Source organism: Primulina huaijiensis, chromosome 16 (assembly GCF_012295235.1).
Source record: "Primulina huaijiensis isolate GDHJ02 chromosome 16, ASM1229523v2, whole genome shotgun sequence".
NCBI lineage: Eukaryota > Viridiplantae > Streptophyta > Magnoliopsida > Lamiales > Gesneriaceae > Primulina > Primulina huaijiensis.
In genome coordinates this window covers 777,710-801,905 of record NC_133321.1, presented here as the reverse complement: position 1 = coordinate 801,905, position 24,196 = coordinate 777,710, and the positions used below count along the sequence as shown (strand labels likewise).

At 34.9% G+C, this 24,196-nt stretch overlaps 2 protein-coding genes across 3 annotated transcripts; one reads left to right on the top strand and one right to left on the bottom strand.

Annotated features, from left to right (window-relative positions):
- The first annotated feature begins 6,608 nt into the window (after positions 1–6,608).
- On the top strand, positions 6,609–9,723 carry LOC140961634 (RAN GTPase-activating protein 2-like). 2 transcript variants are annotated; one of them, XM_073420282.1, is made up of 2 exons: positions 6,609–6,735; positions 7,790–9,723. In XM_073420282.1, exon 2 carries the CDS (start codon positions 7,801–7,803, stop codon positions 9,427–9,429), a length of 1,629 nt encoding a protein of 542 aa, XP_073276383.1. In that variant the 5' UTR covers positions 6,609–6,735; positions 7,790–7,800; the 3' UTR covers positions 9,430–9,723. The 2 variants fall into 2 exon arrangements, with proteins under 2 accessions (XP_073276383.1, XP_073276384.1); XM_073420283.1 differs by lacking the exon at positions 6,609–6,735 and adding an exon at positions 6,790–6,894.
- Positions 9,724–10,096: 373 nt separating this feature from the next.
- On the bottom strand, positions 10,097–17,587 carry LOC140961191 (probable ATP-dependent DNA helicase CHR12). Its single transcript, XM_073419539.1, has 12 exons — positions 17,178–17,587; positions 16,482–16,638; positions 15,653–15,717; positions 14,913–15,101; positions 14,581–14,730; positions 13,750–14,145; positions 12,939–13,198; positions 12,643–12,861; positions 12,137–12,344; positions 11,898–12,051; positions 11,204–11,806; positions 10,097–10,769 (listed from the first exon to the last, which is right to left on the bottom strand). The coding sequence occupies exons 1-12, from the start codon at positions 17,373–17,375 to the stop codon at positions 10,117–10,119; spliced, it is 3,252 nt and encodes a 1,083-aa protein (XP_073275640.1). The 5' UTR covers positions 17,376–17,587; the 3' UTR covers positions 10,097–10,116.
- Between the last annotated feature and the right edge of the window lie 6,609 nt (positions 17,588–24,196).

Sequence of the window (24,196 nt, the reverse complement as noted above, 5' to 3'; positions counted from 1 at the left end):
CTCTAGGAATGGATTGTTGACATCTATCTGGTTGGGGTATGGCTTGTGAAATTCTGAGCGGCCTATCTGTCTCAAGGCCGGCCCATATAGCTCTTGAACAGTTTCTTTCACCATTTCTGGATCAATTACATGGATGTTCCGAGATGGGAGTGGGTGATGGTAATAATTTGTCCCCCGACTGCATTTAAACCAACATTACCTCTTGGGAAGCCCTCATCTACTCCTTGATAATCTATGTGTGCCATGTCATCATATGCTCCTGGTTGGTACAGAGGATTCGTCACGATGTACACTTGAGTAACAGGTTGTTTCGAGCTCCCCATTCCATGAGCACGTGAATATTGTTGGGCTCTCTCCCCTGAGGTCTCTTCTCTCCTGTGAGGTGGTGTATACCTTCTTTCTGGTTGACTTAGGAGAGTGAACTCTGGGCGGCGGGGATCACCAACCCTTGAGTTTCTTACTCCCTGGTCAAATTCATGGACTTGGTTACTTCCCTGGTTCCCTTCTTTTTCACTTGCATTTTGCTCTTTATTGGTTGACTGGTTCAGCTTATCTAATATTGTCTTCAAGCAATCAGACACAGCCTAGGACAGTGCTTGTGATATTTCTTCAATTTTCATCGTAGTCAACTCTTCAACCAAACGGTTTGAAATATAAGCATATACCTCTAGAACATAACTCGGATGCAAATCCAACTCCCTGGTCGGCTCTTCAGGAGCCGGTTGTTCTGTCAGCGGAGCGTTAACCTCTTCCTGGCTTGGTAGAGACTCCCCATCCCCTTGATTGATGTTTTCTTTCCTTTTTGGAGGCATAATGGTGTCCCACTGGGCGTGACAAAAATTATTTGCACAATATTTGATTTGTGGGCGTGCCAGGTGCAAAGATGCACCGATTTGTGTGAAAACAGTAAATATCTAACTTTTAAGAATCACAAAGATTATGGACACTAAATTTGACCGTTCGTTATAGTCTCCTAAACGAATACAACACCAAAACAAAAGAAAAGACAACAGAACTTGATGAAATAAACTCCCAATATGATTATGTATCAACAAATCAGTAGGAAATTACAAAAACATGAACAATATAACAAAATAGTGCTAGAATATGTATGAGGATGCTAAAATATGATTGGAAAAGTATGAAAAAGCTTGACTAAATCTATGAGAATTCTACAGGGAGTTTCCTGGAGTTTTTGCGATGTGTGTTCTGTTGTTGTCTGTGATCGATCCTCCATTTTCTTCAGCGCAACGTGAAGTTTTTCCCACTCTTTCCACGACTCACAATTTTTCCAACTATTTTTCCCACGTTTTTCTCCAGCTTAAGCGCTCCTTGATTTGGTCAAACAAATTTAAATTGTTATGCTTATCTTATCTTCATGCTTATTTACTTTCTTTTGGGCTTGAGCTCAACCAATATAGGCCTATTTAAAATTTAACGCTAACAATATCATTTATAATTGTTTATGTATGTTTTTTTTTTATTTTTTGAGTGATTGGTCCGCTTAACAGGTTGAGTTGGGTTAGTTTGCGGGCCGAGGTGTGGTGGGGAAGGCTTCAATTGTTTCACATCGATATATTAAATCAATAAAGAGATACTTATAAACTTAAGAGGTTACACCACCCAATGGCAAGCCTTTTGGGATGGAACACCTCTTTTTGCTCTCGTTTAGAGTCGGCGTATTGGAATCGGAGACCTAGAAAATGGCTACCATCGGATAAATGACGATAAAAAAAATTTAGGCCGGTACATGATGCATGCATTGAATACTGAAAGATGGGAAAAAGTCATCTAGAGTGGGCCGTCGTGGACGTCGGCTTCTCAAAGGGTCAATAATGTTACAATTTTCTCACACATATATATTAAATTAATAAAAAAAGGCTTATAAACTCAAGATGTTACACCACCCAAAAAGGATGGAACATCTCTTGGGTTCATAACCTAATATTGGTATTTTCGTTGAGAGTTGGAGTAGTGGAAGAAATTACTTAGAAAAGGGCTACCATCGGATCAGTATCATAAAAAAAATTATAGACTAGATTAAGGTACATGATGCATGCACTGAGTACTAAAATCTGAGTGAAAGCCATATATAGTGGGCCGCCACGGACGTCGGTTTCTCAAGGGGTCGTGAATGTTATAATTGTCTCACATCGATATATTAAACTAATAAAATGTGGCTTATAAACTCAAGAGGTTACACCACTCAATAGGCAAGTCTTTTAAGATAGTACCCCTCTTGGGTTTAAAACCTAATATTATAGTGGGTCGTAGCGGACGTCGGCTTCTCGAGGGATCGACAATTTTACAATTGTCTTACATCGATATATAAAACTAATAAAGAATAGATTATTAACTCAAATGGTTACATCATCCAAAAGGTCTTACCTTTTGAATGTAACATTGTCGATCTTTTGAGAAGCTGATGTCCGCGGCAGCCTACTCTAGACATCTTTCACTCTTCTTTTCAGTATTCAGTGCATGCATCACGCACCTTAATCCAGCATATAATTTTTTTTTTATCAACATTGATCCGATGGTAGCCTTTTCTAAGTCGTCCCTTCCGCTATGCCGATTCGCAATGAGAACACCAATATTAGGTTATAAACTCAAGAGAGGTATCATTCCAAAAGACTTGTCTATTAAGTGGAGTAACCTCCTGAGTTTATAAGTTATATCAATGTAGGACAATTGTAATATTGTCGATCCCTTGAGAAGCTGACGTCCGCGGTGACCCACTCTGAACGACTTTCACTCACTTTTCAATATTCATTACATGGATCATGCACCTTAATCTAGTTTATAATTTTTTTTATTATTCGCACTGATCCGATGATATATTTTTTCTATGTCGCTCATTCCACTACACCGAATCTTAATGAGAGCATCAATGTTATATTATAAATCCAAGAAGTATTTCTTTCACAAAGGTTGCCTATTGGGTGGTGTAACCTTTTAACTTTATAAACTTTTCTTTATTAGTTTAATATATTAATATAGGACAATTGTAAAAACGGACGACCCATCTGGCTCTACAAAAATGTCTTGACCACCAACATAGTTTTATGGCCTATTAATTAAATGTAAAAATTAAAAGTTTTATTGTATGAAACTCTATCTGTGATTGTGCTCTACAATTTAAATGAAACACGACGAAGCGTCGATTCAGAATGAAGCGTGAGAAAAAATTTTACTATTGCAAAAGCTTGAAAAAACATTCCGCCCTTTAATTTGATCAACATATTATTAAATTATTTTAAACATTTAAAAAACATAAAAAAAACATAAATTTTTTTAAAATAAAATTGTAAATTATTTTTTTATAAAATTTTAAATTTATTTAATAATATAATTTAAAAAAAAAAACTAAATGCATTGAAATAATTTTTGTCGTGAACTCTTCTTTTCTTTGCGATTAAGTGATAATATTGACGCTTGATCAAAAGACCATCGACAAAAGTTGTACTCTATACAATTTGTGATTTTGAGACTCGTATATTTGATAATTTAGAAATTTATGTATTTATTATTAAAATTTTAAGTTTATATATTATTTAATTTATCAATTTCTTGATATAATTAAAATTATAAAAAAAACTAAAAATATTTCTTTACATTCAATGTCATTCTAAATTCGCTCAAACTCAGAAAACTTGAAACTTATGTTAACGTTGAATCACATTTTCACAACGTTGATATGAGTAAGAATGAATAATACTTCCCCTCCCTTGTATTAAAATAATAATAAAATAAAATGTATGGTACACAATAGGGGCAGGCGTTTTGTAGTCGGTACCGATGACTTGACCTGACCGAGTCGGTTAGTTTACAAAAAATTTGGGTTCCCGTACCTGCCCGAACCCAAAAAATAAATCTCGGGTTGGTATCGGGTAGTAACTTATTGTTTAATTGTTGAACTTCCTTTCAAATTAAGAGAGTCACTAACTTATTGGTTTATTGTTGATGAACTTCCTTTCAAGACAGTTGAGAACAAAAGATTTAGATATTTCATATCAATTGTCCAATGTTTACAATTCCATCTCGAAAGACAACCACCTATGATGTTTATAATATGTTCATGAATGAAAAAGTGTAGTTGATGTCTTTTATGAAACAACATTGTCCAAGAATTTGTGTAACAACGGATACATGGATATCAGTACAAAAAGTGAATTAAATGTGTCTAACTGCTCATTTCATTGACGATTAAGGGACTTTAAAAAAGAGAATTTTGAATTTTTGTCCGATTTCTGGACATAAAAGTGATGATATAGGTAAAACAGTTGAAAAATATTTACTTGATTGGAGAATTGATAAAATCTTTATCATCACGGTTGATAATGCCTCATCAAATGATGGTGCAATAACATATTTGCAAAAAAAGTTTGACAATTGGAAAAAAATATCTTAGGAGATATTTAGAGTCAGCAGTATCTCTGAAAAGAGCATTTGATTTATATATCGATCTTGCCTATGTGAATTATCTCTTGAAACAACCATACGATGGGATTCCGTCGGAATACAATTGGGAAAGGGCTAGTTTATTGTTGAAGTTTCTTGGACACTTCTACAAGCTTACTTTGGCAATTTTTGGCTCTTTATATGTCACTTCGAACACCATATTTTATGAAATAAGTGTTGTGGACATGCTTCTGAAATAGTGGTTAGTAAGCGATGATTTGAATTAAGTGAAATCTCAAGAAAAATGAAGGATAAGTTTGACAAATATTGGGGTTCGATTGAAAAAATGAACATGATGTTGTATCATGCAATGATTCTTGATCCTCGTCACAAATTGGAGTTTGTTGAGTTTTCATTTGATACAATGTATAATGAAATCACAAAGAGCGCGATGATGAAGGAAAAAGCGAAGAGTAGAATGCAAGAAATTTTTTACGATTATAAAGTGAGATATGGAACTCTAGGAAGTCCGGTACCTTTTGCATTAGGTTCTACATCATTTTCAAAAGATTCTCAATCTGATAATTCCATGACTTCTCCAACGTACTTGAAAGATGAGTTTAGAAAATGCAAACTAGATGGAAAAAAAAAAAAAAGAAAACGTGAAGTCAGAATTGGAGAAACATCTAGATGAGGATCTTGAGGATTATGATGAAAATTTTGATATCCTCAAGTCGTGGAAAGTCAATTCTCCTAGATTTCCTATTCTTTCTCGACTGGCATGTGATACCTTATCGATTCATGTCTCCACTGTGGTCGTGTTTTGGATGCTTTTAGAATTTCATTGTCTACTAGAATAGTTATAGCTTTGGTATGTGCCCAAGATTGGCTAAGGTTGGATTCAAAGCCTATATGCATGAAGGAAGATTTGATTGAAATCAAAATACTTGATAAAGACATTTTTTTTTCCTTTTACTTCTATATTTAATTATAGTGATTATGTTTTATTCTTAATGATTAATCTCTTTGGTTTTCTTTTTTCATTGTGTGTGCATAGAATTAACAAATCAGGGACGGATTCAACCATTATTGATATATAAATTATAAAAAATATCAATAATCTATTATTGTAAGTTTTTAAATTTTAAATTCATTATACTCGATTATTGTAAGTTTTTAAAGTTTAAATTCATTATATTTCTCTACTTTAATGATTGTCTTAAAAAACTCATAAAATTATAACGTTTCAGGTATTTTGATTTGATTGAGTATTTGAGTCATTCCTGAATTGGAAGTTGATTTACCTTGGATGTTGGAAGATGCTTTACCTCTTGTTTTATTTTATTTTATTTTCTTTTTATGTTTTTAATTTTGAAGATGATTGGTTAATATATGATGGATTTTTTGTTTGTGATTAATTCAGGTGGCTTTGCATTTGATTGGTTTGCATTTATTTTAAATTGATGGTTTTTTATCAGCTTATTATTGTATAAAAGTGATAGAGTTTTTGTTGCACTGAATTACTGTTATTTTGATTGCAATATATTTTATTTTGATTGATGGTTTTCTTACAACTTTTTATTGTTGTTGGGCAGAATATGTATTTATGTATGTATTGTTTAATCATATTATTATGAGATATATTTTTTCATTGTGATGTTTTATTGAAGATATGATAAAATTATTGTTTTTTTTTATTGGAGTTTGGTGAGATATAATGAAAATACATTGTTTTTTCATGCTCGAGAGAAATAAAAAAAAAAACATAATTTTTAAACTTTAAATTTCGGGTATCACCATCGAGTACTCGACACTGCCCGAAATTTTGAAGCACCCGAACCATAGGTAGTTCAGATTTAATTTCGGGTTCAAGTAGTAAATTTGCTACCGGTGTATTTTTTTTTTAACTTCGGTCAATTTTTTTTTAAGAAAATGATATCCTCAAGTGTATTTGAGGATGTCGTTTTCTTAAAAAAGGAATTGACCGGAATTATTTAATCAATTTTCTCATTTGCTACCTCATTTTTTGGAGCACTCCGAACTACCCGAATCCGAAGAACCCGACGCCACCCCCAGTACACAACCAAAATCTCTTCGAATCTCTCGTATAAAACATTTTTTTTAAAAAAAAAATCCAACAGTCATATTTTCTTGAGAAAAGATTTCAACCGTTGATTTTGTTTTTTAAAGTTTATTAATTTATTTAGACTGAAAAACTATTCGTTTTTTTTACAGATTCTACAGTTTCTTTCATTTCCATTGGGCATCCGATACTTGAATCACTCATCGAGTCACCGCAAACCTACTCGGGGAATTGGGAAACTGCAAAAAAAGGTACTCCGATTTCTCTATTTTCTGTTAATTTTTCCCCTTTTGTCGTTTAGGGTTTTCCAGTATTATTGTTCACGCACACTTTCATGGGTTTTGTGGTTTTCTGTCCGTTGGTACTATTGATTAGTATTATATCGAATTCGATCTTTTTGGCTGTGTGTGGTATATCTTCGATATGTTATATATTTTTAGGATTATAAAGTTTTAATGTTTGCTTTGGGTTTTTCATAGTCAATGCTGGGTTTTTTGTACTGGAATTGTTTGATTGCTGTAAGCCTGTAGTTTTTGAGATGTTTTGGTGTAGGCGACTTAATGTGTTGTGGGGCATAAAATTATGCTTTACATAAATTATATGTAAAATTTTGAATATTTTTATTTGAAATGAGCTATTACTCATGTGTACTTAAATGTCCATATACTGTACTTATGTCACTGTACATATCGATGATATCATTGTACATGCGCTAGGCGGAGCCGCTAGAATAAATTTTGGTGTCGTTAATTTTCTGTTTTGTGTTGAACTTCTTTTATCTGAGTGAAGACCAGTGTCTTGAAATACTAAATCATATTTTTGAACTCACCAATTAAGTTATATGCACTTTTTAAAAATGGGTTAAGTTAATGTCTATTGTTTATTGTTTTGTCATTTCCTTAGTATGCGACATTAATCTGTTTAGCTGGGCTTAATTGATGTATCTTACTACTAATGTTTGAGCTAGTGATTCCTTGTTTTTGGAAAGAGTATTCATTTGAAAATTCAGAGTAGAGAAGGAAATTATCTCATTAATTGGTTGATTGCACTTAATATATTATTTGTTGTTTGGGTGCATACTTTTCTTGCCCAGAATCTTGGCTTTTATTTTCCCTTCTGAATTAATGTTGTTTAGCTTATACATACTTAGTTGAGCGAAAAAGTTTTACAGCTTACTCTTGTTTTTTTTACGAAAATGGAAAACCTTTATGCGTTTGATGTCAATTGATGTTCCATTTTGGTCATTTATTTTCATCTGCAACGAACATGCAAATTGACTGTGCTATGCATCACTCTGGATTTTAGGGTCAACGTGAATGGATGCAAAAACATCAAATGGAGAACGTCGACATGTTACGATTAAACTGTGGCCTCCTAGCCAGAATACACGCCAGAAGCTAGTTGAGCGAATGACAGATAATCTTTCGGCTCCAACCATTTTTACCCGCAAGTATGGCAGTGTCAGTGTGGCCGAGGCTTCAAAATTTGGCAAACAAATTGAAGAATCTGCTTTTTCTAGTGCAAATCAACATTATGAACGGGAACCTGATGGTGATGGCAGTTCTGCTGTGCAGTGGTATGCCAGTGAATGTAGCAAGCTTTGTCTGGATGTTCTTAAGGGAGGATTCAAGATGGAGGAAAAAGAGAAGATAAGCTCGAAGGTTAGTCCTACTATCTGCGATACCTTTTTTGATATTTCGAAAGGTCAGCGAGCATTCATAGAGGAGGACGAGGCACAAACACTTTTGAGTCCCTTAAAAGTTCCAGGAAATTTTTACACTAAAATATGTTTCAGCAATCGAAGCTTCGGTCTTGGTGCTGCCCATATTGCTGGTCCTATCTTATCAGCTATTAAGAACCAGTTGACATACGTGGATCTGTCAGATTTTGTTGCTGGACGACCAGAGGCAGAAGCTCTGGATGTAATGACCATCTTTTCTGAAGGTCTGGAAGGCTCTCATTTGAAGTATCTGAATCTCTCAGACAATGCCTTGGGTGAGAAGGGAGTTCGGGCATTTAGTATGCTCTTGCAGTCTCAGACTGACTTGGAGGAACTATATCTGATGAATGATGGGATTTCAGAAGAAGCAGCACGAGCTGTTACTGAATTGGTTCCTTCCACACAGAAGCTTAGAGTTCTTCATTTTCATAACAACATGACGGGAGATGCAGGGGCGGTTTCGATATCCAAGATTCTGAGGCGATGTTCCCTGTTGGAGGATTTTCGCTGCTCATCTACCCGTGTCAGCTCTGAAGGTGGGATTGCATTGACTGAAGCACTTTCAGGATGTACGAACTTGAAGAAACTTGATATTCGAGATAACATGTTTGGGGTCCAGGCTGGTATCAAGCTGAGTGAGGCTCTTGTCAAACATGAGTATCTTACCGAGATATATTTGAGTTACCTGAATCTTGAAGATGTTGGAGCAACTGCAATAGCTGATGCTCTAAAAGAGACTGCACCCTCACTCGAGGTCTTGGATATGGCTGGGAATGATATAACAGCCAAAGCAGCTCCTAGTTTAGCTTCTTGCATTGCTAAAAAGATGGCTCTTATGAAGTTAAACTTGTCGGAAAACGATCTCAAGGATGATGGTGTGCTTCTTATAAGCAAAGTACTTGGAGTAGAGCATGATCAATTGAAAGAAGTCGACATGAGCCAGAACTCTCTTAGAAGGGCTGCATCTAGGACTTTGGCTCAGGCATTAGTTAATAAGCCCTCATTCAAGTTACTGAATATTAATGGAAACTTCATTTCTGATGAAGGGATTGATGAATTGAAGGATATCTTTAAAGAAAATCCTGATAAACTCGGCCCGTTGGATGAAAATGATCCTGATGGAGAAGATTTTGACGATGAGGATTCTGGAGATGAAGAAGACGAAGGTGAGCAGGATGAGTTGGAAGTGAAACTCAAAAATCTTGGCGTTAATCCAGAAGAGTGAAGAACTTGACTATATATCCTTATGAAAACTTATTGTCTTAGTTATATTAGCTTTGGTTGATGAAACTTTATTGTCATGATTCTAGCCTAGCTGAAGCTAATCGATCACCATCAGTAGTTTGCGATCGATGCAATATTTTTGCTGTGATTCAGCTTGAGCTTAGTTAGTACTGGCGCTGTCTATTTCTCAGATTGTAAACTGATTAATGACATGCATGCAGACTTGTAGTTCTTGATAACTCATTTTGGGGCTATTATGTTTTCTGTTTGTGTTTTTCCAATCACGTTTACTTTCCCCGTTCTAGATTTATCATTCCAAACCCATATTTCCATTTGACGAACATGTGTAGCGCGTCCGAAAGAGTAAGTTCCAAGTAATAAAGAATTATAGCATTATACCGCATCCGTTTCTAAATTGTGTAATACCGTAAATATTCAATCAGTCATGAGAAGTATATATATAAGAGGTTAAATAACTTTTTTAACATTTAAACAAAAATAATTATATAGATGAATAATGATGCTAAATTTGGGTATTTTCCGGAGTACTGAAGAATGTTGTTACATACTTTCAGGCTTACACGAAGGGAGAAGTGGTAACTAGATCATTGCTGCATCCACCAATCTAAGTTGCCAAATTATTTCTATTGCTACAGATGTATGTTACGAGACTGACAATTATTATTAATCACATCAAGCTCGATCTCTTCCTCTTATATGCCCTCCATGTCAATCCATTCAACCCAACTTCCAAACCCTCATCTGCGCTGTTTATATGAGAACTTTCAACTTCATTCCTACTCCTTTGAGATGCCCAACCAAATGCATCTTCACTTCTCGTTTCACTCGCTGTGGAAACTGTCTCACTTTTCAAGTCCGGGACCCTCTTCTCTTCCACAAGATCATCTCTAGCATTATATTTGGGTAGTTCATTATTCAAGAACGATGCATTCTCTCGTACCCGTTTTGCAGAATGTATAGTTACATCATCCCCATTCTCCACAGTTTTCATCCACTGTAAATCGGTAACTGTGTCATCACGAATTACCTCCTTTCTCCGCCTCTTACCAGTGACAGCAACTTCATGCATAGATCCTTTTTCCCTGCCATCCTTCATATCAGGCACAGTGTATACCCAATCTGGAACCTCATGATCTTCCATTAGACGAGATCTGTAGTTCTCCTTTTGTCTTCTCTCTTCGTCCATTTTCTCAAACAACCAAAACTCCTCATCTGTACGGGCTGCCAGCCGATTGATTTCTCGTTCGCTTGGCACATCAGTTCCAAGTGACCTAGAACCTTTGCGCATGATTTCCTCTAACATATCTCTCCTATCTTGGGCTGCATGAACAAGAAAGACCTTGCATTAACACTTGTCGACAAAGACATTAACCCAACAATGTTTACGGCAAATTGTTTGCTATGAAGTAGATTTTTCAAAATAGAGGTCTTATTAGTTATTACCCATAATAGATTCACAGAAATTGCAAAACAGCAGTCATATCCACCATAAATTTAAAAGCTAAACCGAACTACCGAGTATGGTATTCAAATTGTGGGAAAAAAGTTGAAACCCAGTAATCGATTCACATAAATTGCGAAACAGCAGTCATATCCACGATAAATTTAAAAGTAATAGTATTACTACCACTGAACTACCGAGTATTGGAATCAAATTGTGGAAAATAAGTTGAAACGTTCGTCAAATTGTTGCCTAAAAAATTGTGTTTCCATATGAAGGGAACGATCCAAAAGGTTCGAGGGAAGTGAAAAACCTGTTGAAGTTGTATTGAACAACCCTGCCTGGATGACCTTTGCGTCAATGCCCATTTTCTGCTTGGCTCTCTCTAAGATTACTTCTTCAATCGATCCAACACTGACAAGCACAAAAACTCTCACCTCTTTCTTCTGCCCAATGCGATGAGCTCTATCCTCTGCCTGTTGATCCATTTGAGGGTTCCAATCACTGTCAAAAATAATCACTGTGTCTGCAGTCTGTAAATTCAGACCAAGTCCTCCAGCACGAGTGCTTAGAAGAAATATGAAGTAAGGTGAGTCAGGGGCGTTGAATTGTTTCAATAGTTTTCCCCGGTCTTCAGTTTTGGTATTGCCATCAAGTCTAAGAAATTGATAACCTTTTAATTCCAGATAATCTCCAAGTATGGTCATGAGCCGTGTCATTTGAGAGAAAAGGAGGACTCTGTGCCCAGCCCTCTGAAGTTTGGGGAGTAAGCGATCAAGAAGCTCAAACTTTCCAGATGCCCGAAAAATTTCTTCATTCCGCTGCAAATAATATTCACCCAGAAATAGGTATGGGTGGTTACAACATTTTCGAAGCTGCATTGTCAGGTTTTGCAGACTTTTGGACTTCCCACTTCCTGCAAATTCACATCATAATCAAAGTAGGCTTAAATATTGTCCTGCTACAAGTATTTGCAGCATTAAGCTATTCAAAAGTGAGTGGCTTACCATTAGCGAGACCAACCCTCCCCATCTCTGTTACTTGCTGATAATAAACTTTTTGCCATGCTGACATGTCACATTTTAGCATAACCTGAATTTTACTAGGAAGGTACTTTTCCACCTCGTCTTTCTTCCTTCTCAAAATAAATGGCCTTATGACCTAGATCATTTTGCAAATACAAAGTTGTACTAGATATCAGAAGGTTTCATATCAAGGAACGACAGATGAAAAAACAAATACTTACATGGTGCAAGCGGCGAATTACTAGCAATTGTTCCTCTTCTGTCAAGCTGACTTCACATTTGTCCGCAAAAGGAGCATTAAACCATTCCTCAAAGTTATTAACTGAATTAAAAATATTAGGAAGGAGAAAATTGAGCAGGGACCACAGTTCCTGCAAACTATTCTGGATAGGAGTGCCAGTCAAAAGAAGTCTCCGCCGAATTCGATATCTGCCAAATCAAATAACAATAAATTAACAACTCATTTTCATAAAGATTCATTTTTAATACTGATGCCATCACATCAGCAGATGATAGTAAATAGCTATACCAGCCGATTAGCAATCTAATACCATTGAGATAATATTAATGTATAACCTGCTAACTACAAGCTAACTAAATATCACTTTAAAAAAAGGTAAAAATTCATTCAAGTCATATACAGGAGCTATGCACGCAAGAAATAAAATTTAAAGATTCACAAGAAAATGCAAATGTCTTGACAATTTAAGTTATTAAAGACCCATACCTAGAAACCAGAGTACGCGAAAGCACACAATCGAAATTTTTTAAACGATGTCCTTCATCAACAATCAGGTAGTACCAATGTATTTTCTTGAGAAATGCCTTGTCTCTAATGATAAGATCATAATGGGTGATCAAAACATTGAACTTCCCTTCTCCTGAATACTCGTCTCTCATTGCCTTCCTTTCATCAAGACGGCCATCATAAAGAACAGCAGAAATGCTGAAACACAGAAAGTCCACAAGGGATGAAGAATTTATACAAAAACTAAACATGAAGGAAAAGGTTCTGTTGCATACCTAGGAGCCCATGTCGAAAATTCATTCATCCAATTCGGTAGAACAGCTTTTGGGGCCACAATCAAGTGAGGCCCAGTCACATCCTTGTTTTCGATAAGATACGCAACCAAAGCAATGGTCTGAATTGTTTTGCCTAGACCCATTTCATCCGCTAAAATTCCATTTAAATTGTTATTGAATAAAGACAGCATCCACTGAAGCCCCTCTAATTGGTAGGGTCTTAACTCTCCACCTTGAAGCATAGTTGGTTGCTCAGTCACCTATGGAAGTTCTCATCAGGTCAAGCCAACAATCGTCATATGATTGAAGTGATAGCCAGAAAACTAATATCTTCAATAGTTGTTTGTAATGCTAGTTGGGGTGTCAATTAAAATTTTCAAATGAACCGGAGAATAAATTTCTATATTTATTTGAATTTAGTTACAAGAAAGAACAAACTTAAAAAAGAATCAACATCTCTCGGCTGCTCCTTTTTAAAAAAGGTTGGTTCTTCGACAGAAGTAAGTGTACGTTCCTAAAATTATAAGATATTCTTCTAACTGTTCACGAAGATGATCCCTAGTGGGTGCAGGAGAGGAGACAGTATCATGAAAAGAATCCATAAAAACCTAGCAGAAATTTTTTTATAGGAAATATTGTTAACACGTGACTTCAATAGAAGTGAACCGCTGAAGAGCCAACTACCATTGAACAACATGTCGTGACAACCTTTTAATGGGAACTAATAATGGTACATATTAATATTAATATTAAATCTAAAAAAGTCTATATTCAAAAAAAATCTAAAAAAGTCCAGACATAAAATTAATACCTTCTCCTGTATGGAATGAACAACAGAGTTATATTTCCGCTGGCCTTCTAGTAAATCACCCGTCTTTACTTTATCATCAGATTCATCATCAAACTCGTCATCTTCCTCCGGAACTGATTGTGCTGGTGTATCGTTCTTTAACGCAGATGATTCAGGTATGTCAGTGTCTGAACCCTGTAAGGTTTCCATGCCGTCATGCGCGGCATCTTTCTGACGTTGCACAGCTGCTCCCAAACGAACTAAGAGATCATTTGTTTTTCCTAGGAGCATGGTCAATCTTTCATTCTTGCTCTCTTCCACCATTTTCATGTAAGCTTCTTGATCATCAGCTTTCAGAGCTTGAAATCTCAGTTTTTCAGCCCGTGTAGCTCGTTGTCTTAGTCTTCCATGCCAAGACTGCAAGGATGGAGACAATATACCAAATAATGACCAACAGTATCATTTCTATAATTTATAAGAGGCTATAGAGTATAATAAGCAGATCCACTTAATTTGATAAGGACTCTTTTTTAGACACATATTGAGCAATTTGATTACATGACCATCAAGGAGACAACCACAAACTAAGAAGAATAGCCCCAATTTCAATTTCACATCCCATCATATCAGTACACGTGTCAGGCGAATTTGTTAAACTGAAGATATTCTTGTCCTTTAAAACTTGAAACTAATGGAAAAGGGAACTCAACCAAAATGGAAAAAAAAGACACAAGCTCCAATTATTTTCCATCTTTTTTGAAGATATCCATGACAAAAAAAAAATTTACTTTATTGGACACAATATTAATTTACAGAAAGTTTCAAAATACATCTTAGAACAAAGTATCGTGCCTGGACACCATCGTTCCTTTGTTTCCGACGTTTTTGGGCAGCCTGCACTTGCAATTGCAGCTCACGGGCAGCATTTAGTAAGTCTGAAAAGAATTTCCTTTTCCGAGTCTCTACACGATTCCTTTCTTCTTCCTCAAATCTTGACAACCTCTGCAGCAGAGATTATAAATTTTAGAATCCCATCTAAAGTCCCCCCATACAATTAAATACATCAGCTTTCTGCCACAGAATGCCATTAGTAGAGCTTAGAATCTGTCAGCAGATATACACAGGCAAAGATGTTCATTACAGAAACTCAAAAAACATGTAGGAGTCAGAAAAACGCCACTTGCCTCAGCATCTCGCTTCTTCTTTAGCGGATCATCGGTTTCTACGGCAAAAGCATCTCCAATACCATATAAAGGACGCCGTAATCGCATCATGCCCCAATCAAACAATTGCTTATCAGGATTGGCACAATGCAAGCGAAGCCAATATTCAGAAATTACTTCTGAGCGAACTTTGTTCTGTAACTCAGCTAACTGATGCGAAGAGTTAATAATAGTCAAACAACTAGAACTATTACAATCTGAAGCAGCCGTGAACAACATAAAAAAGGTTGTCACAATGACAGATGCGTATGAAAATCTTGATAGAGTTCATTATTTAACAATCATATTCCAATGAGAAACAGCGCTAGTTTACATGTAAAATCATATTCTTTCCTGCTTTCACTAATATAGCGTGCATTCACTCGGAAATGCTGAACAAAGACGATATAAATCAATTGGGCTATCTATTTGGTTGTCATTTGGTTTTTCCATTTTGCTACAAATGGAAAGTTTCAACCAAATGCTTACAGTTTTAAAATGCAATCGCTTAATTTCAACTTCAACTGAAAAATAGAAACTGCAACCATTCAGTACATGTTAACAGCACAAGAAGCTTATAATTGAAGTTCATCAACAAAATATTTATTGATAAATTGGTGTTAGGACATCAACCAACCATCTTTTTGCTTCCTTTTAACTGTCACGATTTCTTTTAATCAACTTGAAAAAAATATCTTGGTCATTTCACAAATCAACTCTACCTTGAGTCCATAGAGTTCGAGCAAGCACCTTGACTGCAGGTCCTCGCCTCTACTTGTGGGCAAATCTGTCGAAAAACAAAGTATAAAATATTTAAAAGACATCATATGATCAGTTATTATCAAAATACTTAACAATAGACACTGAGTTCTTGAAATATTATGCTACTTTCGCTTGTGTATGGCACCACTACCTGTGTCAGCACCATAGTATAACTGTAATTCCTATCAGAACTCTGATTCAAAGAAATATTTCAAGACGTCATAGAACAATTACGGAAATATATGTTCCTAGTGCCGAGAATGAAATTGAAGTTTAAAACAGACATCAAATAGATTTAGGATAAGAATATCATATAGAAGTTCCATTGAGAAATACAATAACTTCATTATAGAATTAAAACTAATAGCAAACTAAATACTCTTCAGACAGTTAAGAAGTTTCACGACATAAGATTGAACGAATAGAAGAGAAGAAACCACGGAATAAATAAAGCAGCACTCCTAAATGACAACGCGAGAAAAAATTTACAAATCAAGGAAATATAAAACACCGGATGATACCAAAGAGTAGAGTTTGGTTAACAAATAGACGTAAAAGATTGAGAAGAAAAGGCAGATGCCAGGCTGAGCAAAGAATGAACCAATCCAATTATAGGGTCAACCAATAACACTTTATTTAGCATCTTATCATGAATATAGTACCATGGAAACCGTAAATAAATAGGGAGTTTGAACGTCAATTGAGAAACCATATAAAATCAGCTAGAAAATTGTAACATAGTTAATTCGTGAATTTATTTCTGTAAAATATTTTAACTAAATGATATACCCTCAAGTTCGGTTAACCGGTGTTGGATTTGGCTCTGAAGGCGTCTTTCCTTCAATTCAATCAATCTGGAACCATGTACACAGCTCGATTGTTGCTTTAGCACAGCATCTTCAAAATCCAACATTAAATCTTCATAGCTTGGAACACCACAATTATCCTGGTCATGACCATTAAATGTTAAATTAGTGTACTATAACACGAGGATGTACTGGGAAACGATAAGTGCATGAAATCAGCATGCTAGTCCAGCACCAAAAACCAAAATGCTAATATAATAACAGATTTCTTGATGCAGATTGCAGGGTAAGCATATGAAATTTCGGTCTTCCTCCTTCCCCAAAATCAATTCATTTCACATCAAATTGCATACAATTTCGACAAAGCTAGTTGTTAAATTCTCGAAAAAGAACCAAGAACAAAGAACAAAGAACAAATCCAATATTATAGGAAAAGACTCGCTTTTTTTAAAAAAAACTACACAAAAACTAAAAATTGATAAAGTCTCAGTCATTAAGCGTTGCTCCTAGTAGCTTCAGTAATAAAAGCAAAGAGCCAATTCAAACTTACCCAAAGGAAAAAAAAAACAATTAGAAGAAAAAATAAAGAAATTTGCTATAAGGAAAAAAAATGGACACGGACCACTCACAACAAATATCCGGTCGACGAAATAAGAACAATAATCATAAAACCACTCACCGTCCGCCTCGTTTCCGTAGCCTCCTCCAGTGGGTCACCAAGACCGCATTCGGCAACTGCAGCGATGGAGGAAACGGCTTCGTATAGTTGCTGCGGCAAGGGCAAATTGCGGGAAAGGAAATTAAGCGCACAGATTAAAGTCTTGGCGCAGTCGAGTTGCGGTTCCGGAGCTCGGGGCTCCGCCACCTGAGCAACCATGGCGGGAAGGAGAGCCAGCGATGCGGCGTCGTCCTGGGTTTAACAAAAATCTAATCTTCAAATCGAAAATAAATTTGAGATAAAATGCAGTGAAATTAAAACCTTTTTTGAATAAAAAAAAATAATTAGATTTATTTGATTATTATTTCGATGTGATTTTTGGGGGAATTTGGGAGATTAGCCCAACCAAAATAGGTTTCTATGTAGACGACTAGGGCTGGAAATCGTCGGTGTGTATTTACCTGAGTGCCCCGCGGGGATACGTATACGGTCAAATGAACATAACTTTTTTAAAAAATATCATATTTTTTTTAGTGTTTTTTTCCAAATTTGAAACAAAAAACTAACCATCGACAAAAATTATCATATTTTAAAAAGTCAAAATTGAAAAAAGTAAATAAAAGTGAATTTGAGATGCTTTTATTACGCCTCCTCGTCGGCCGCAAATCTCCCCACCATCGACAATCACAAACACTGACGCAACATCGAGAAGCACTAGACGAAAATCTCCCGACCGTTGAGTTTCCACCACGACACTCGACACCACGTCACCTTCTCAGTTCACACAATTTGAGTTGCTGAAGTTAGAGGTGTTCATCGGTCGCTTTTTTTTTCTTCAATTTTCGGTTTTAGAAATATATAATTCGATATCCGAACTATTTTCCTTCGATTTAGTTTTCTACCAAAACTATTCGGCTATTTCGGTCGGTTTATTCGGTTTTAATACAATTCTTTAAATTAATAATATAAATATATTGTGAAATATAATATGGTACTTTTTTCATGATTTTTTAATAAAACATCTAAATATAAATTCAATTAAAATTTATTCAAAATAATTCTTCAATCATTAAATATCATCTCAAAAAATAAAAAAATAAAAATAAAATTATTAATTTAATGAAATTTCGATTTTTTCAGTCGGTTCCGTTTTGATATATATAATCCAAAATCGAACCAAATAAACTTCGGTTTTAAAATTTATATCTGAATTACAAACTTCGGATTTCGGTTCGGTTCAGTTCGGTCTTTGGTTTTTTCGGTTAGGATTTTTGGTTTTTCGATTTTATCCGAAGTTAGAACACCTCTAGCTGCAATGGTAAGATTTAATTTTAAAGTTGGGATTTTAAATGGTTCTATGAAACTGTTAACATTCGAATGAGGCCTTGTCAATTGAGGGGGAAATTAGTTAAATAACATCGGTCAACTCTTTTTTAAGAAAATGACATCCTCAAGTGAAAAAAGAAAATGACTTCCTCAAGTGAACTTGAGGAGGTCATTTTCTTAAAAAAGAATTGACCGAGGTTAAAAAACTTGAGAAGGTCATTTTCTTAAAAAAGAATTGACCAAGGTTAAAAAATAAAATACCCCTCAATTAAGTTTGAACTTTATGTAATTAAAATTCATAATTTTAAGGAAATAAAGTTTGTTCTGCCATTAGATTTCCATGACAAAGTATTCCAGCTGAACTTTTATACATATTTTTCTGAGAGTCGTCAACAACAAGAAATTTGGTTTTCATCGACGATTATTTTACGTGTGATTAATGTTAGAGTAGGTGTCCAACGAACCAACTTGTGGTTTAAGTTTTATTGAATCTTATGTAAACAATCTTTATTTTAATAATATTTTACGGCTTATCTAATTATGGTATTTACTGTATTGTATATACATGCAAGCTACATTGATAAAGTCTTTGAATATACTATAGGTATCATAAGGTCTGCATATCAACGTAAGATCATGAAACTCATTAGGAAGTTTACCGTATATTCTAAACAGGTTCATATTCTATTCATCCGCCTAAGTAAGGATAAAAGTCGTTTGAGCTTGATACTAACATCTGTGATGTAAATGTTATGTTTCATTGGTAATGACATAAAGATGTCGATTCTTGTAGATGAGTGATCATTTGATGATACATTGAACAATCCTCCAACGAACTTTTCAAGTGGTTATCATTTATCGAATGAAATAGTATGCAGTTATGGTTGTATTCCATTAATCATTTGACCTGGGATAACGTAATGGTTCTACGTACTAGCATGCACTTTGATTTGTGTATCGACTTCATTAAGAGTCATTAGGTGGCAAAGTTGTGTGTAGTTTCAACATCATAAGAGTCAATGCATTGTAGTTAGGAATTCGCTGTTCTCCTATGGGTAAAGATATTCTATGCGATCTGATGATTTAATAGTGCAAATAATCTCTGACCAGAATAAGACATGTACATTTTGGAAAGTTGTTTCCTCAGTTGCACATATCATGTCACTATTATTACTCAAAGATACATCAAATCGTTAACAAATTCATTTACAACTTTTCGATATACCAATGATTTCATATTATATCAAGATATATGAGTTGAAAGGACCGTACTGTATGCTAACCATAACTTAAGGTTCTTGCAGTCACTATCAGTGATACCTAGAGGATCATGGGATGATACTATTAGACGCTTTTACAATGATCTGATTGGTGCAATCAGACTTGAGTTTTGCGTTCTTGATTAAGGTTATGATGAAAAGAATGTTGCTAATTAGGGTAAGTCCGAATAGGAACAAATGTTATTCTGATTCAAGGAATTGAATTTGATGACTTTAGTTTGATGAAGACAAAACAAATTGCTTATAAAATAGTTGATAAGTTGATTCAATACAATGGAAGATGTGGAAGTTAGCTTAATAGATAGTTAAGAGGATAGTTGAATTGTATGTTTTAGTGAAAGGGTTTACAAAAATGGGAGCTGCTAAAAATGGATCAGTGTAAAAAAAAATTTCTTTCGAAATTTTCAATTTTCATTATTTGAACGAGATTGGTACCCTCGACACATCGTCGCTATCTAATCATCGATCGAGGTTATAATGAGTTCACAATTATTTGTTTATTAAATTTAGAATCTACTAATTAAATAATAATATTAATAGTATTGACTATTAAGTGCGAANTAAGTTTATAAATATTTCATTAAGAGTTGTATGAATTAACATAACTTTTACACACAAAATTTTTTCCACCAAAATTTTGATCCCTCCTCTCCTTCTCACAAATTTTCGGCACCCATAATTTTCGAGGGAATATTTCAGTCCCTCTTCCACTGCGTTGTGGCTTCGAAGCCGCCCAATATTGCTGGATTGGTGAAATTCTGGCAATCCAATCTCAACTCAAACTTCGTTTAGATCTCTAGTGCGATCTATATAAGGAACAAAATTTCTGATTGTGGACTTGATTTGACGATCGATGAAAGGATGAGATCCATTTATAGGGATTTACAAGAAATACTATATCCGTTTAAAATCCAGAATAGTTGGAGTCGGCATCATATACGCAAAGATAAATCAGATCTAAACAACCTATGAATGTTTTCATTCATATTACGCCCAAGGAATTTTTTGAACGTCAAAACAAAAAAATTAAAATTTCTTCTACGCCTTGAGTGCGAGAAAACGGTACTCCAACAATTAATTCTGTGAAGTTTTCGACAACTGCATTATTGGAGGAAACCATATTGTCAAAAGTTGCAAAAGATTTTCTCATTTGAATATTATGCACTATTTTAAAAACTATTGGGTATTGGGTGTACGAGTGATGTTGGAACATTTCATATTCGCAATCTTAATTTTGATGTTAACAAAACTTGTTGCTTTGTATCTAACGGATTTAACTAAATGCGCAGAAAGCTGAAACCGAACTGATCAGTTAACGAGCCAAAACTGAAGCTTTCGAGAAGCAAATGGAAAGTGTCAACTGATTGCCCAAACTAAACCAGTCCAATTGAAGCATCAATAACAGTTCAACTGATTGTTCAGTTGATAGGTGGTTAAGCGGAAGACCTTCAGAAGCCCGGTCAGCTGATGAAGAGTTCAATTGATGAAGAGCCTAGCTGATCAGTTCAATTGAATCAGTGAAATCAGTTCGGCTGACAAGCCAACTGATTTCACCAAACCAGTTCAAGACCAGTTCAGAGCATCAGTTAGGAATCAATCAGTTTGCAGAACGCAAAACTTATCTAAATGGAATCCAGCTGCGCACAACGGTATAAAAGCAATTGTACTATCAATAGTACAATAATGAACGTTGCAGCAGAGCATAAAGCCAAAATGTTCCAGAAAGGACAAGACAAATATCGAGGAACAAATTCAAGCTGCAATGAACATATTTGATGAGTCTTGGTGTACGATCACTTTGCCCCTATAAATACAAGATCAAGACCATCAACTAAAAAAGTGTGTGAAACACCAGAAACACAAGTGTGGAAAAACAAGAGAGGGCACGCATGATGCATATCAGTTTACAAGAAGCAATCAGCCCAGTTTTAAGGGAACACTTCAACATGTTATCAGCTTAGATTAGAAGCACAATTCTCTCAATGTGTGAGAACACTTTCGTGTTGTATTCATAGATCAGTCCTCACACACGCACACACAATCACTCATAAATACAGAGAGTTGAGCTTATTGATTAGCTGAGTGAGTCTTGCACAAAACATTAAACTTGTGTATGTAGTCTTTGACACATAGACGTTAAACAAGTGTTGGCTGAAAGTTGCTGCCTTCAGTCTAGGCTAGGAGTTTAGTTAAGGCAGTAGAGTAAGTCCTGAAGCTGAATGGGTTTGTACAAGGCGTTGCATAAATCAAAGTCTTCTAGTGGAACCTACCCGAGGAGGTAGAAAGGGTGATATAGGAGCAGTTGAATTCTCCGAACATCCATAAACATATCTTGTGTATTTAACTGCTTAACTATCGTTTTAAGCTGATTTGATCAGTTCGAGCTAATATCGGTTCAGTTCTCACCATAACTAAACTGATATAAGCAAGAACTGATTCCCATTATTGGAGTTAATCAGTTTACACAAGATAAAAGCTTTAAACTGATCAGCTTTCTTAACGAAGGATTACTTCGAGTATTTTCCGCTTGGTTTATAACCAAACTCGATTTAATCTATCAGTGTTTACATTCTTAGAACACGAGCTATTGCAGCTCATTGAGATTATCGTGTCTTTGAAGCATCATATGTATTGGGTGCTGAAACGATGACGATCCTGTCAAGTGATGTAAAAATTTGAAGGTGAAGTACGTAGTCGAATCCCAAATTGTAAACTCATCAGAAAGAAGCTGAACATTTAAGTATGCATGCGTCAACCCTTAGTAGCGTGTTTTAAAGTCACGAGTCTTATGAGTCAAAACATATAATATTACTAGTGGGTTGGATAATGAAATTTAATATCAGAGCGGCTCCGCATGGGACTTCAAGTCCAAAAGCATGGGGTGACGGATCATTAGTGAAGCCCTTAGGTATCGCAAACTCATGAGAGATATGTTGGACATTTAAGTAAGTATGTGTCAACCTCTAATAAATCGTTTTAAAATATAGATGCCTATGAACCAAAGCATATAATATTATGTTGGTTTTGACATAATCAAATGAACTGACATCGTTTATATTCTAAATTGAAGCTATTAAATGTGGATTAATTAGTTCTTGTGACCGTTTTCCCTCATTAATCAAATTGTTTTCTTTTTAGATAATCACGAAATTTTGATTGATTCTCATTTACTTGTGGAAGGATTCATCTGTAAGCTAGCTAGTGGGAAAGAAGATGTAATTATTTTCCTCGACCCTTGGAGGGTTGAGGACCCTGCATGCGAATGTTTCCGCGTGAGCATGTTGGTAGTCCACGCGTGGAAATCCTCCACACAATGAAACACACCCAATTATTATTATTATTTTTAAATATTAACGGCTAGATTTTTCTAGAAGTAAATTAATTTTTAAAAATAAAAATACTCTTTTCTTGCTAACTTTTCAGTCCGTCCAATTTTTTTAAAGGCTGAGATGATCCGACCGTTGTTAATTTTTAAAAATAAAAAATAAACCAATTTTTTTTAAAAGCTGAGAGTATCTTACAATTTGAAATAAATGGTCAGATCATCTCAGCCATTAATTAATTCTTAAAAAATGACTTTTTATTGAAAAAATCCAAATAAATTTAAAAAAATGCAAAAAATAATCATAAATATGAAAAAACAAAAAATTATATTATAAAACATTTATTATTTTCCAAAACGTGATTGTGGATGACGAAAGATATGATATGCTCGAAGGTCGTGATTTCTCAACTCGAGGTGATGAATATGTGCTCCAGATGTTGTCCCTTGAAGATATCCTACTGTAGAGTTCAACTTCTTTCCGCAGTGACGTGTCGACATTCAATATCGAGAATTGCACCACATACTTGAAAAGGAAATGATCGAACATATTTTGAGTTTACATGAGGACAAACAGTGAAATTCTTCATTTTTAATCGTGTGTAAATTAGTTTATGTTTTGTAAATTTACGTGTAAGTATTAAAATTTAATTATGTACAATTATATTTTTTGTAAATTAATTGCAATTTTATTTTTTAATAGAAAATTATTTAATCAATAAAAAGTTAATTTTTCAGTATCATCTTATCAATGAAATAACATGATATGAAGTTATCAACGCTGAAATCGGCATATCATACCATTGTACATGCTCTTAGTCTCGAATCATAAATGTATGGTTCATGCTCTTAGTCTCGAATCATAAATGTCGCTGATAAACAATTTCCAAATCATCGTGTATGTTCGATGTTTAAAATAAAGAAAATGTCATGTTTCACCTTTTCATTTAAAATCGAAAGTATTGTTCAACTTGCCACATATTCAAGTAATCTATGGAACATGTTTGATCTTCTTATTTTAGCATTTTTGTGGAATAATGTTCCAAGAAATAATTATAATCGTTTCTTAGACGTAAACTCGAGCTTGTTTCATAACTTATTCGATTCGTTTT

Coding starts and splice junctions, on each gene's coding strand:
- LOC140961634 (XM_073420282.1), top strand. CDS start 7,801: ATGGATGCAAAAACATCAAATGGAGAACGTCGACATGTTACGATTAAA.
- LOC140961191 (XM_073419539.1), bottom strand. CDS start 17,375: ATGGTTGCTCAGGTGGCGGAGCCCCGAGCTCCGGAACCGCAACTCGAC. Junction 14,731..14,912: donor AGAAGAAGCGAGATGCTGAG/GCAAGTGGCGTT, acceptor TCTCTGCTGCAG/AGGTTGTCAAGATTTGAGGA. Junction 12,345..12,642: donor TCGCGTACTCTGGTTTCTAG/GTATGGGTCTTT, acceptor TTGATTTGGCAG/ATATCGAATTCGGCGGAGAC.